The 15,506-nt window shown below is 35.5% G+C and overlaps 1 protein-coding gene and 1 pseudogene across 3 annotated transcripts in view; both read right to left on the reverse strand.

Annotated features, from left to right (window-relative positions):
• The window catches only part of Dph5 (diphthine methyl ester synthase), a 36,818-nt gene that overhangs the window by 10,027 nt on the left and 11,285 nt on the right, over positions 1–15,506 (reverse strand). For both annotated transcript variants that reach the window (XM_089253238.1, XM_089253239.1), the window contains exons 5-6: positions 14,136–14,256; positions 10,105–10,144 (exon numbers count right to left, since the gene is read on the reverse strand). In XM_089253238.1, coding sequence (XP_089109364.1) covers positions 10,105–10,144; positions 14,136–14,256 — 161 coding nt within the window. The remainder of the gene's footprint in view (positions 1–10,104; positions 10,145–14,135; positions 14,257–15,506) is intronic.
• On the reverse strand, positions 2–14,235 carry LOC149066824 (poly(rC)-binding protein 3 pseudogene; annotated as a pseudogene). Its single transcript, XR_016195430.1, has 3 exons — positions 14,136–14,235; positions 10,105–10,144; positions 2–5,603 (listed from the first exon to the last, which is right to left on the reverse strand). The product of XR_016195430.1 is annotated as a poly(rC)-binding protein 3 pseudogene (transcript).

Below are 15,506 nucleotides of genomic sequence, written 5' to 3' on the forward strand. Positions count from 1 at the left end.
CTTGACTCTCATAATGTTTAATATCTCCAATGAAATGAAAAAAAAAATACATGTTCCGATTCTTTTTTTTACAGCAATAGTGTTTTACAGCTTTAAGGACAGAACAACATGCAAAGACAGACATCACTGGAATCAAGCACCACTGTACAATTATCTATCATATCAGAAAAATGCATGAAAAATAATGCAATGTCTGTAAAAAAACAAAAATATTTTTTCGGTAATCTATTTACCATTAATGGACATATTTTTTCATATAAACCAGGGATGCATAACCTCTGCCTGCAAGCCAGATACGGCCAACAAGAAAATTTCACCCGGCTCCCCAGAAAGGAATGATGCACACAACATGATAAGCACACCATTTTACAACCTGCGAGCAGTAACCATATCACACATCTGGTCTGAAGACTGAAACGTTGTGCACCCCTGATCTAAACATATTCAGATGTTCACCAAATCGGAGTTACAATCATAACCATAAAAAATAATGATAATCATGTGCTCACTGAAGGTGCCCCTTTCCCCAAGAATGCTCCCTAAATGCTTGAGTCTCATTGCAATATCAATCGCATCCCAATTCAGTTGTCTTCAATGCAATGTCTATACTATTTGAAAAAATAACGACTTGGCATTAAATATTGATTAAATAAAAAAATGCCAATGACAGTTGCTGGGGACCGCTAAGCTAAACTGTTATCCAGAATTGTACGATTTTTTTTTTCCCAGAGGCCAAGAAGTTACCGTATGCATTTGACAGGATTATATAAAGCCTTTGTAAATCTGGAAACCATCTTACAATTAGAAATATTACAGTACGAATTGGTGAATGAAAAAAAAATGTTAGCCAAACTTTTTTAGGAGAGCCAAATATTTGTATTTTCCAACAAAAATGGTTCGAAATTTTGTTTCAACATTTTCCAAACCCTTCCTATGTTGCTGATAAAAATTCTTGAAATTTTTTTGTCATCACTGGACTGCTACAAAATCTTGTAGGCGTCAAAAAGTACCGAAATTTTTCACCAAAACTTTTTAGCAACCTCTCGCCTGGTAGTTTTCAAATCCTGTTAGTCCTCACCTACATGCGTCATTGAATTTTTAATGCGGCTTGCAATATCTAAACTTGAAGACCCCTCAACCCTAATTAAACATTCCCATCAAATAATTAACATCAAACTGATTTGACGTTAAATACGTGTGACAGTTGTCATGTAGCTGCTTTTCCAATGGCAAAAAATTGTATTTCTAATTCAGTAATGATGGCAGTCACCTGACAAAATACAGTGATCTCTCACTTATATGTTTCTCTGTGTTACAAGATGATTTTCTGCATTCCTGGTCAAAGATATAGCAGAAGAATATTATTCACTTTTGTGCCTTTCTCACTTAGTCTTTTCCCCTGTTCCCTTGCACTGGCGCATAAATGAAAAATCTATCTAGTAATATTTAAGCCTAGGTCTTAACCTATTTAACCTTTCGTCTTACATGAACCCTTTATGCCACTAAGACAAAGGCTGGGTGCCTTCCTATAAAAAATATGGCCACTGACCCCCAGTTAAGAACCACTGGACAATGACATGACCATGTCAACATACAACCCAGAAGAGACATAAGGTTATAATAACACAGATCACTGCAAAGCCCTTTGCTTATGAAAACAAACATGAGAAAAACTTGGTTTGGCAAATTGAGAAGAAAATATTTATTGGGCAAAAGCAACTGCATTCCTCAATTAGCCTCTCGGTGAACACTAAGAATATGTAGTACATTTTAAATAACGATTTTGGTTTTTCCATAACCAGTAGAGAACATCACAGAGTGGGCATGAACATTTTTATGCCAGCATAATTTAAAAATATATTTGATCATGCAATGCAACTACTTCACTATCATATATTCATCTGTAAGATACCAAAAAGGTTCTTATTCCTTGACACATATTAAGAGTTTCCAGCAAAATCTGCTTGGTAATTTCCCCGACTTTTCCTGATCAAAACTTTGAAAGAAACATAATTTGAAATCTATATCTTTCAAATTTTTGTTTTTCCAGTTTCAGTTTTGTTCCCCTTCACAGAAGTTTTCCCTGACTTTTGCTAAATATTTTACATTTTCCCTAACATTTTTCATTTCCCTGAATTTCCAGGTCGCAGGGAACCCTGATATTTCTCATCAATACACCTAGTGGGAAATTTTGTGTCACTCTAATTTACAATCATTAGCTGTCATCTTACTTCTTTGTAATTTACTTAAGAGTAATTCTTTTTCCAGTCTATTATAGTAGACATATAAGATTCTAGCCGCACAGCGAAGAATTTTTTTTCATAGCATAAATTTAATCTAGTACATTTATGGCACCCATGAAACAATGCAGGATTTAAATCGCATGCCATTTTCTCCTAATTGTATAAGAGGTACTACAGTTGGTGGCTGTGTAGCACACACCTTGTGCTTAAGATGCACAAGGTGGGATTGTCAAAATCATCAAAACAAATCAAGAGTGCAGTGAAAGTTTACTTGATAACATGCTTAAATCAAACAAAATATTCAATTGTGGATATGTGAGGGGGATGATACCTCAGATTTTCTAACAACCCAAGTACATAGGATGCAACTAAATCAAGAACTAATATCATCCAAACCACCTCACAATGTAACCAAGTAATCAATATTCATCAAGCAGTATTCCTTGAAGTAAGTCTCAGTCTCAGCAAAACTTTTACCGTGCATGTAGCATATTTAAACTACTTCGACATAACCCTGCCTAAAGATTGCTACATCTCAACTAATAGTGATGTCATAGCTGCAAACCTTAAAGAATAGTTTTGAGCAGATACTAATCCTTCACAAAAACCACACACAGATAAATATAAAAGGGGTTTTTGAAAACAGATTGGGGATTTTTTAAAAAATAAAATCTCAGGAATTTTTCCCCTTCTCAAAAGCGTAACATTGTTTTTCATTGCCAATTAGTGCAATTGTCAATTACTACCCAACACTAGGCTAAATTGTCATTACTTGTCATAACTACACTCAAATCAAAATCATGCCATAGCTGAGGCCATTGGAGAATGAAAATTTGGGATGTTTTTGAGTGGATCCAAATTCTGTACAAAAATAAATATAAAGTTTTTTAATATAGGGATTTTTCAATAATAAAAGTAAAAATTGTATAGATATTTTTTGCTTTGCAGAAATGGGACATTGTAAAAGCCATCTCTGATTAGCAACAAGTCGTCAATGATCTCCAACCAATAGGTTGAATTATATATCATCACTAGAGTCAAATCAAATCTCACCAAAAAAAAAGAACCTGCATCTGGCCCGAAACTGGCAATACAGACTTAGCACATACGTCAAATCAGATAAAGTCATCTTCCCAATTTTGGATGTTGAAAGGTAGAATTGATTCTGGCTGTTTGAAAAATTTTAGCTTCCCCCCCCCCCCCCACAAAAAAATAAAAAAATTTTGTGACAACGCAATGACAACATTTCCGATCTACATTAAAACTTGCAACGTCAATTCGGGGATTAAAAAACGACAATAATAGGTGGTTTTTTTTTTCAGATAAATTGTTCGGGAATATTTTTCCCCCAAAAAAAAGTAGGGAGGTTTTTTTTTTTGCAACAATCATGGTCAAAATTCGGGAGATATAAGGATTTTTCAAGGGTCTGAGAGATAGAGTAGAAATTCGATAACCTTCCAATAAAAATGCTTTCCCCCCCCCCCCTAGAAAATCCCAGACTATGTAGCTATGCAATGTGTATATTACTACACAGTACTGCTTACTGTGGCTCTGCTTGAACAACAAAGACCACCAAGAAAAAGAACCATGTGTAATTCAAATCCTGCATTACTTCTGGTGGCACATAACACATTTTCAATATAAGGGAACTTCCATTCCTCAAATTTCTTAATATTGAAACTGTGTGAATACTAAAAATTATTTCGGCAGAGGAGGACAAAAGATGAAGTGATAGAAGATTAAGATGCTTCACAGTAAATAGAGAAAGAATTGAATATTCTTAAATAAATGTGAATTTTTCAAATACTTATGGGAACAATTACAATAAAGTTGCTAGATTGGACTTTTGGATACTATTCAAAGTGATCGTGAGAGTATACATGTGTCAAGGAACATTTCACCTCTTGCATAAATTTTTACATCAAAGATTATCGAGTAGCACATTATAACGTCCGAACTTTAGCTATGATTGTAGTTGTGAATCCATCAAATATTACAAACTATCCAAACGATGAGAAGAACAGTTTACTCTACATCTTTTATGATCTTTGCTTGGATCAGAGATGATACATGCACCCCAACTGCTGTATTTTACAGCTTATGAAACTGATTTTAGACCGAGCTCTAATATGGAGCATACTTACTGCGTTCAAGTCTGCTGCTGTTTTGTGACGCGGCTGAACGAAGTTTTGTTGTCAGTGGTCTATGGGGATGGCCTGATATCTCGTTCACATTGAAAAGGACGGACGACCCAGGATTGGTGGCAGCAACATTCGACGTTGCATTCACAAGCTGAGACAAAGGAACAGCTGTGGCAAAATGATGAGCGGCGGGATTAGACATCATCATAGAATTTGCAGGGTTTGCCATTTCTACATTCTTAAACACATCCATGCTGGCGTTTATGAGATATTGAGCCAGATTCACTGCTTCTGGAGTTCCAGAGATAGTTACCGCTCTTTCTTTGGACCCCTCTTCAGCATCAAATATTTTTATTGCGGCACCCGATATTTGCCTTATTTCATTTATCTTGGTCCCAGCTTTACCAATGACCGAACCAATGAGATCATTTGGAATCTTCATTTCAATAGTTGTGGAAGTCATTCCTATCGTCGGTATAGTAGCTGGGGCTTTAGTTCCTGGTGCTCCAGAGTTCTGCACCGATAACAGAGGTGCATGTTGCAAGGCAAGCTGGTGCAGTTTTGTAAGGTCAGGCTGCTCTACAGCAAACTGTCCTTGCACTGTATAGGCACGACCACCAGCAAAAATGACAGAAGGTGCAGCAGGTTTCGGACGGTAAGGAATAGTCGGGCCAACAGGTGGGCATGTCAGCATGATACAGCACACCTGGTAGATACATTTACAGATAGAATCAAATGTACCTGAAATTGTAACTGCCCTTTCTGTAGAATCTGGAAGCAGATCTGCAGCAAGTTGCACAGATGCACCACTCATCTCGCGAATCTCTCTAATTTTACAACCACCTTTACCAATCAATGAGCCACACTGACTAGCAGGTACAATGAGTCGAAGAGTGATAGGGGGCTTAGCAGAATTGTACGCAATAGTCGAACCTTGAAGTTCTTCCTCCAGCTTCCTGGCAATCATCGAAAAGGCCTGGATAACACCATCCGTACCTCCTGTTACTGTCACAATTCGTTCTGGGCATGAGCTGTCAGAAATGTTGACTTTGGCACCACTCTCCTCTCTTATTCTCGTAACGTAATGTCCTTTCTTTCCAATGATGCTTCCAACCTCTTTGCCCTGCATGAGCAGCCTGATGGTCAGGGTAACTGACGGAGTGTGAGCAGATGAAGAGTTAGTAGCATCAGCCATGGTTAAGGGTGGGCGAGGGAAGACCTGGGAGATTGACTTAATGTTTTAAACTGTGTGCAACATAAAATTATGATTACAAAAACTTCATAGAGATAAAATTATGTGGAAAAAAAACTAATCAAAAGATCTGAAACATACATCAACAAAAACATAAGAGACATTTCACATTTTTATGAATATGTATTCACTTCATCTTAATCTAATGCTGTTTGATTATGAAACCTCAATAGTTATGCAATACAAATTTTTTTACATCTAAAAATCATATTTTATGCATAAAATCCCATGCAGTGAAACTCCTATATAATACTAGTGGGACCAGGTAAAAGCATAGTCACACAGGATTGTTGTTTTTCAAGGAATATGTTAAAGTTATGGGAGTTGTATCGGAATAAAAGAGTAATATCACATTGTAAAGGCAATCATTATAGAAAGTATAGGAGTTTCACTGTAGCTGTTTGTAGCTACTGTGAAAAGATTAAAAACTGTGATACTGCACAGATTTTGATGTATCAGTTTTCCATATCCGAAGCAAACATGCAAATTATGAAAATGCAACATTGGGAAGAAAATTACTGCTCTAGAGGTTTCAAAAAGGGAAAATTTATTGATTTTTATATTACGATTGTCACTATACTAAATTCATACTATTCTTTTCGTCCTGATCATTCAGAAAGCATATTTTCTTTATTTCAAAAGTTAATTGTAATTTACCACCCTTGACAATCAACCCATTTACTGGCGAGTTTTTAACTGTGTGAGTTTGGATCCAAGTTTGAATGTGAATGACTTCATAGCTAACTCATTTTCATTTTTCCTAGACATTTACATATATATCTCTTTGGCTAACATCATTTATTAAAATCTTTTTTTAAGTTATATTTTACAGTTTTTGCACTTTTTTCATGTAATAGAAGCAAAATCATGTTCTCACATCTTTTCACTAGCGTTGAACATCTTTTTTTATTTTCCTAGGGATAACCCCTGAACTTAATTCTTAATGGGTTGTTTGGAAATTAAAATATAGTGAAACATATCAAGAATTCACAACCCCCCAAAGCAGAATATGCTGAACAACCAGTGCTACTTCAGAACAATCTCGAAGAATTTCCAAAAAGTGTAGAAAACATTATTGCCATATTTTTTGCCAACAATTTTTACCATAGAGCATTTCCAGTCAGCCGAGGGCTTGTTCCAAAACATTCTGCTTTGGGGGTTCGGAACTATAATTAACATCATGGTAAAAAGATTTTCGGCTGTCTGGCCACCATCAACTCTATAAAAGCCAAAACGCCTGAGGTAAAAACCTGAAAAACAAGTCTTAAGCCTCATAGAAGGGTGAAAAGAAAAAGAGTGAAAAAAGATAATTCAAAACTTGGGCAAGTCTATTTTGAGGGCTATTTTAAACCTGCTGTAAAAGAGTAAATGATTGTATAAATGCAACGTTTCAACTGTACAAGTGACCCTACATCTTTAAGAATCTGTGATCAACAGATGAAGTGAAGAATTATTGCTTCAGCACCTCAAAGACTACTGAAGATACCTGTCCACTTGTAAGGCACCAAACTAATTCACAATGAAGAAATTGGCCTAGATTTTTTTGTGTGAAGAGATCTCTGCCTAGAAACTCTAAACACTTAAGCCCTCCTCACACAGGGATACTCAAATCGATATAGAGTAGCCTCAACTTGAGAGTTGAGTTGCCCGTACTCATTTTTGCCACAAAATATTTCCAGTCAGTTGAGGGCTCATTACAGAACAATGTAAAACACTCTTTTTTGGGACCTACACTATTGCCTCTGCTGTAAAATGAGAAATAAAAGGAAATTATGGGTACATCCTGGGTCCTCAGGCAAAGTGATTTTTCTGAGGCCCCAGCTGACAAAACATGTGTACTTCCCAAATTCAAACCAAATCTCATTTGAAAAGAATATTTATTGTAGATTATTTTCATTGCAGCACACAGTTACAGGAATCAAATTTCAAATTTACTATTCTGACATACTTTATTATACATGTCAGTCAAGAGGGATTTTATGGTGGATAGCATTAAGGAACATTTACAAAGAAAATACAAGTTCAAAAGTTGAATTTGTCACCCATCGTTCAACCTCAACTGAAATAATTCAGAGTCTCGCTACTGATGTGGCATTCAATCAACACACCAAGTCGCAAATGACCCAGTCGCATGGATATCTCGTCACCAATATGCCAACATTCTCTCGTGAGAAGCACCATATAAATATACATGTTGGATGCCTGGATAAGTCTTCTACCAGACTACAGTATACCAGTGTGAGGACAACCTCAGGGTCATTGCTTGATTAAAACGTGAGAGTGGGGGGGAACTTCATAATATTCTGAAGTGTTTCACAGTTTGCTTTAGCTATAGATACTTACTATACTCTGTTTGCTCTAACATGGGTCCTGATGTGAATAAACCGCTTCACCAATTTTTGATATCACTCCGCATCCTTTATCTCTATTGGTTGTAATTTTACCCGCCCCTTCATTACGTTTTTTCCCTCAAACGCAAGATTGTAAATTCATTGTGAAGAATTTTCCTGGAAATTTTTTTTTCACTGTTCTCTTAATTTTGTTGAAATAAAAACTGTTGATAACACTAATTAAAATAGAAAGAGGTATATATCTCCCAAAAAAAAAATTTGATAAGGTATTCTGTCGTTATCGTGGCACACTCCTCAAGAGTTGGGATGACAGGGCTGCAGCCCGGACATTGCCTGCAACAATTCTTGTAATTAATTTATTTTTTTACGCTAAAAGTTTACCATATAGAAGGGCTATTGAAAGGTTGGTCTGAGGGCCCGCCAAAGATCACAGCCTGGGGGGGTCTTGCGGCAGGATGTGGGGCCATGATCGTTACAAAAGTTTGTGCGAGTTGTTTATTATTTTACGGCAGATAGTGAAAAAAAAAATCCCATAAGAGTATTTTTTCTTAATTTTTTTAATTCAGAATTTTACAATTTTATTTCTGAGCTAATTTACGCCGTATGATTTTCCTGGGCCGAATATGCTACCAATTATAACGTGAAACAAATTAAGAACAACTTACCGTTGTGTTGCCACTTTTTATTTTTCTTGCGGTTCTGTATAATTAAATATTTCATAATAATCCACGGGCTGTAGAAGTTCCAATTTTATGAGTCATCCACATTATTTTGTTTCTTTACTTCTATCTGTTGTTGATATTCTGTTTTTTGTCAAGACAATTTCGGTTTTTTATCCGTGCGTAGGTTGCGAGCCATGACCCCAACATCCAGCAGCAGGAGCCCCTGGACTGGGATCTTTAATGGGCCCCCAGGCCAGGCTTTCTCACGGGATCTATAGTATCCATCATAATGAGGATAACTGAATCAAAAATGACCACAGTACTCTTTCGAGAACCAGATTTTCAAAACTTTACCTTCATGTCTACGTGATAATCCTCAGACTTCTTCGGCTCGCCGCCTTCGACGAAACCAATATTACTTCCTCCCAACAAGCTGCTCAAGCAGAACAGTGAATTCTTTTAAAACGCGTATATTCACCACAAACAATAAGTGACCCACCCCCCCCCCCCCCATTCAGTGTACATCAAAGCGTGTGGGTGAGGGAAAAAATCTTGTTGACGGCAACTTTGTTTATAGGAGTCCAGAGCAGCTGCAAAGAAATGCATTTTCAAATGGCTCTGCCAAACAAGATAGACACGCATATTTCATTTATGTCATCAAACGATAAAGAAGGGTTTTTTTTTTTTTGCAAGACCTCTTGAAGAAGCGTAATACAAGTGTATATCAAATCTGTTTGCGAATAAGAGTAATAATAAAATGAAACTGCCCTTTAAAAAAGGGGGGGGGGACGGTAATGTTTGAGTGAGAAAGGCGTATCCTGTCAACACCCACCCTGAAGACATAGCAGCAAAAACGTTTTGTGACCCATCTTTAAAAAATATTTTTTCCAGTCTTCCAGATAACTTTGAAATAATATGGAATAAATATTTTAAAAAAATAAAAATTATGAGGTATTTTATGGTATGAGGGGCAAACGATAAAGGACTATATTTTTGGCGGTGTTGCACAGTAAGAAAAGGTGAAATGTTCTTCAATCAATCATTTTGGGCATCGCACACGTGCTTTTATTTACATCAGGACCCAAGTTAGAACAAACAGAGTATAAAGACTAATTTTGGGAAAATGATCTCATCGCAGTACTGTTCAGCTTTGAAATTCCCTTAATTTTTATGAAATACATGATGCTTTCCAATGCTTTATAAAGGAAATATCTTTGAAAATATTTCTAGATAATAAGGGTGATGATCAATAGCACACACATATTCTCTTTTAAAAAACCATTTTTGTTCAAATTTTATTCTCTTACATGCTCTTCATTTTGCTAAAAAAACTTAATTTTTTTTCAATAAAAAAGGAATTTAATGATTTTTGAAATGGTCAAATGTTTGTGTGTGTGTTTTTTTTTCTCAATAAGACTCATGACACGTTGAATAAAAACAAGGTCAAAACCTTACTTTATAATGTTTTCCACTGATTTCTCCTTGACTTTTATATCTATGAGGAATTGAAGAAAAAAAATTACACATCCATTAAGTACATTGTATTACAAAATTGTTTTTAAGTAGTTTATTGAAATGAATTTTTAAAAAAAATACTTTTATTAAAAGAGACACAATTGGCACTGCTATGGAAAAGAAAAATTACTTTAAACACTAGAATGACTGGTCCAAAGCTACTTTGACATGCAATTACATCCAAATGCTTTACCTCAGGTTGTTGAAATTTCATGACTTTTCTCGTCTTGTTAAAGCTCTTAAGATATCCGACTACCTTTCTTGTCACTTTTCTTTAAAATGGTTCTGGAGTGAACTTTAAATACATTTTTTGATAGAAAGTGTCTGGAAATGGTTAAAACAGTGACAAATTTTGGTCTATCTATTATATTTTCTATAAAAAACTCGTTTTTATGTCAAATTTTAGGTAAAATTCATATGATATTCGAAACACAATTGCAAAAAATTTTATTAATGAAATGCTTTGTAATTTTTACAGTGCATTTAGCTAGTAATGTTGCAGGTAAAAAACCAAAATTTAAAGGATTGCGTGATATGTTCATAAGTTACACCAAAATATGTTTAAGTATGTGTGAATTTTTTGAAATTTCATCCTACATTTTGTCTATAAAACACTGTAGTTCAAAAAATATATGTGATAGACCTTAGATTTTGGTTCATAACTTCAACAATATATAGCAAAATATCACATCAAGATTTCGTAAGGATGCAATGCATCAATTTTTACAAATCATGCCACAAAGTCAAGTAAAATGTCAAAAATATCATTCTTCGTAAAACACGTTTAAAGTCTTTATTCGCGTATTACTTGTATGTAAAAACGCAACACTAAAGTGAACGTAACTTTGATTCTAAGCATCATATAAACAAAACAAGGCCCGTTTTGGAATCACAACAAATAGGGCTTTTATAAAAAATTAATAATTAAAATTCATAATTTCTTCCAAAATGACGTTTTCTACGTAGTCGGATACCTTAAATTCTTAAAATATCAATGTTCCAGGTTTCTTATTTTAGTGGTGAAATAAGAACGCAGCGGAAAATGCAAAACCGAAGTAAAATATTGGAAGCTGTCATTTAGACTGCTCAGGAGTCTGTCCAGACTTTTTGTAGGGTCCTGTTTTTGCAAAAAAATTTCATATTTTTGTGAAAATGCCAATTAATTTTGTGGGAAGTGAAATAATCTATAGTTAATCTAATCTATCACAAAAGAAATGAAATGCCACATTTATGGTTTCATTCATTTATATTTTTTAAAGGATCCATTTTTCAGATCTAGAATTTTGTGAACATTCCAGAAACCGACCCAAATTTTGGCTAGACAGACCCCTGCTGCTATAAGATATATTTAACAAATATAATTGCAAAACACGCAGATTTCAATGATGGGCCATCAACAAGTGTCAGCGTGCGAACCATTCAACGAAACATCATCGATATAGGCTTTCGGAGCCGAAGGCCCACTCGTGTAATCTTGATGACTGCACGACACAAAGCTTTACGCCTCCCCTGGGCCCGACAACACTGACATTGGACTGTTGAGGACTGGAAACACGTTGCCTAGTCTGACGAGTCTCGGTTCCAATTGCTTCGAGCTGATGGACGTGTACAGATATGGAGACAACCTCATGAATCCATGGACTCTACATGTCAACAGGGGACTGTTCAAGCTGGTGGAGGCTCTGATGGTATGGAGCGTGTGCAGTCGGCGTGATATGGGACCCCTGATATGTCTAGATACGACTGTGACAGGTGACAGGTATGTAAGCATCCTGTCTGATCACCTGCACCCATTCATGTCCATTGTGCATTCCGACGGACTTGGACAATTTCAGCAAGACAATGCGACACCCCACACGTCCAGAATTGCTACAAAGTGGCTCCAAGAACACTCTTCTGACTTTAGACACTTCCGCTGGCCACCTAAATCCCCAGACATGAACATTATTGAACATATCTAGGGATGCCTTGCAACGTGCTGTTCAGAAGAGATCTCCACCCCCTCTCACTCCTATGGATTTATGGACAGCCCTGCAGGATACATGGTGTCAATTACCTCCAGCACTACTTGAGACATTAGTCTAGTCCATGCCACGTCACGTTGTGGCACTTCTGCGGGCTCGCGGGGCCCCCTACACAATATTAGGCAGGTGTACCAGTTATTTTGGCTCTTCAGTGTATCATGCTTTCCACTGAGAAAAAAATAATTCTACATTTAAAAAGCACAGAAAATCTAGGTCTTGAGTACCATGAACCTACAAAAAAATTGAAATTGTAGACAAGGGAAATTTCTGCCAGAGAAAAAAAAATTATGAAATTTTATTACTATATTAATAAAATCAAATGTTTTCGACAAAATGAATTCATTCAGTGCACAATGCAATCAGCATCAAAAAGCTACCTTACATATGTATTTTATATTACTCAGGATTTGGCAGCTATTCAAGGGGGTTTTTTTTACAAATTTTTACAAGCTTTTGTTTCTTTGTGAAGTTTTCAAGTGCTTGACACATCCAACCCTGTCAATAGACTGCCAAATGAAAATGAAGCCACAAATTACAAACAGCTGAAAAAATCATAGGCAAACCTCTTTTTAAAGTGACAAAATATGGAATTATTCTTTGTCACAACAAGTCCTTTTGCCTAAAATTCCAAAAAAATTGATACATGAACAAGAGTTTATTAAAAAAATTGATACTGTTTTAAGAAATTTTGATGAAGAAAAATAACTTAATTGTTTATTTTTCCTATATCCATCATTTTGACCAAAAATTTGAGGAAAATGGTCAAAATGACCATCAACTTTTAATTAGGTCAAAATGACCACTATCATAATTCTAGGTAGTTTCGAAATTAGTCGTTCCAGTGTTAACTAAATATGGCTTACAGGAGCGGTAGGCTATATAAAAATTTAAATTTTGTAACTTTTTGAGAAATAATTTTTCTTTTACTTAACATTTATAGCGGCAATTCCAAGATATCTAGTCAAACTTGATATGCTTTATTTTAGTCACTCCGAAATGTATCAGGTTCTTAACTGTTTTTTTTTTTCCAATGTGGCAGTTACGATGCAGATCAGGAAAATTTTGAAAACCACTTAAAGGGTTGAATATATTTTCAGATAAGTAATTTGAGAAGCATTTTTTTTTTACACTGGAAGTTTCCTAAAAAAGACTAAAGAGTTGGCTATTCAGAGTGTCTACTAAATACCCAAAGGATAATTCTGTGACTTTTCCTCAACTTATTTGGCGACATAGGTGATTTAACTCTCGCTATTTGATGACTTTGGCAATTTCAAACTTGTTATTTGGCAGAATAGCTCTTTTGCTCAGGAAAACAAATGAAGCATCGTCAAGATTATCTGCAATAGAAACCCTGGTTTTTTCTGCTGCTTGCTGTGGTAATTTTTTTTAAACGAAACTGACTTGAACTCACATTTCAAAGTCAGGGAAAACCATCTTCAGCTGATCAATAATGCATCTATAGACTTTTGTAATGAGGAAAAACAATAAAGGGCTATCATTTTCTCCGATAAAATCGAGAATGCAAAGTTATCAGGAAAAATCCAAAAATTGATCCCGAAAAAAAAGCCCTTCTTATTTCTAGAATTTTGCGACATTTTCCTTATTTGAAAATATTCTTTACATATAAATGTTACATACTGTCAAGCAGAAGTCATTAGCAGCGCTCAAGCAGAAGTCATTAAGTCCAGTCTTGAGATTTTGTCAATTTAAACTTTTGTCGTTATGAAAAACGTAAAAATTATTTTCGATTTCCAACTACTACAGCAAGTTTACTGATTTTCAGATAACTGATTCGTGGTTCATAATTGTCTATATCATGAAAAAATTAATTGGAAATTCTAATCAACTTCAGTAATATGTCAAAAAGTTTTCTGTGGACTTAGTAACTTTTCCTTGAACGCCAACAATATTTGTTTGTTTTGTACTGTAGACACTATTTCTACTCACCCAGCAAACACAAAGTGTGAAGTCCCCTTTGTCTATTGGCATGTATCTTATCGTAGAAGCTATCAGGTCTCCACGAATCGGTCCAAAATACTATGGATACAGTCTCACCAAAACTATATAACTGTAAGGAATCAATTGATCAGTCCATGATACAAATATTACTCATGGATGTTAGGCGAGGAGCACACCTTTTAGACACAACTAGACAAGACAGCTTCATCATTGCTGTTCATACTGATTTGCATGGTACATTGCACACCAGTTAGTCAGACAAATTGAAACGCTGCAACATACAAATTGATGTAAACAAAAATGACTAAGCTTGTCTAAAGCTGTCTTTTCGTGTCTTACTGGTAAGCACCTCAGCCTTACGAAGCAAATTGTGTTAATGAATTTTCACTTTTTTTTTTCACATAAAAGCTGAAAATAAAACAAACCTAGGGAGTGGCAGGAGGCCAAATAAATCTATTACACCATATAAAAATTTTCAGAGGCTCACTTTTCTTGCTACATTTTGTTCAATTATCCCTTCAATTATTTAGGTCAATTTAAGCTTATAATTAAGCAATTACTGTCTCCTAAAACTGAAGTAAAAAGATTTAGGTCTATTTTTTATTGAGTCATATAATTCCAAGCTGCCTTCAATATCCCCCTGCAGGCAGAATTATTACCAAAAACCATAAAAACAGATTAATGAGAATTCCAATAAAAAACAAAAGCAATGTGAAAGTGTGTACAGTGATATGTTTTAAAGAAACTCAAAATGTAAAAAAACAGTATCACAAATTTCATTTTAAAACACTTAATTTTTAGAAAATTATTGACATGACTATAATTGCATAAGAGTTTGGAAATTATATTTTAGTCAGAGTGATTCTGGAACTCATTTTATTTGTTAGTCATAATTCACTAATTAAGCTTTCAACACCAAAAAATGGGAACAAATTTTTTGTAGAAACATACTTGTTCATACATTAGACACAGGACAAATGATTCCATAGCACCTAATACAGTGATACCTCCAGGCTCATCATTTGGAGGGTCAGGGAACCGTTGCCCCTTCCCCCCCCCCCCCCCGGCTTTTGAAAATACACTAAAAATGGTATATATATTGTTACGAAGGGTAGAATTTGAAAAGGCTTGGTTAACGCATGCAAGGTTCGCGTGGCATGCGATTGTGATAATAGAAGAACGAGATTCAAAATAAACTCTGAAAGTAGAACGCGAAGGGAGAAGACGTTCGGAAGGCTGCTCTAGTTTAGCAGTAGTTTTAGCAGCTCATGTAAATAAAAGCGAGTATTTGTTCTCGAATCCTCGTTCGTGTGATTGTCCACCCATGTTCAAGACCTCGGCGAAGAACCCTGGAGAGAT

Source organism: Pholcus phalangioides, unplaced genomic scaffold (assembly GCF_987345545.1).
Source record: "Pholcus phalangioides strain wild (caught in Gottingen) unplaced genomic scaffold, Ppha-v1.0 ptg000032l_1, whole genome shotgun sequence".
NCBI lineage: Eukaryota > Metazoa > Arthropoda > Arachnida > Araneae > Pholcidae > Pholcus > Pholcus phalangioides.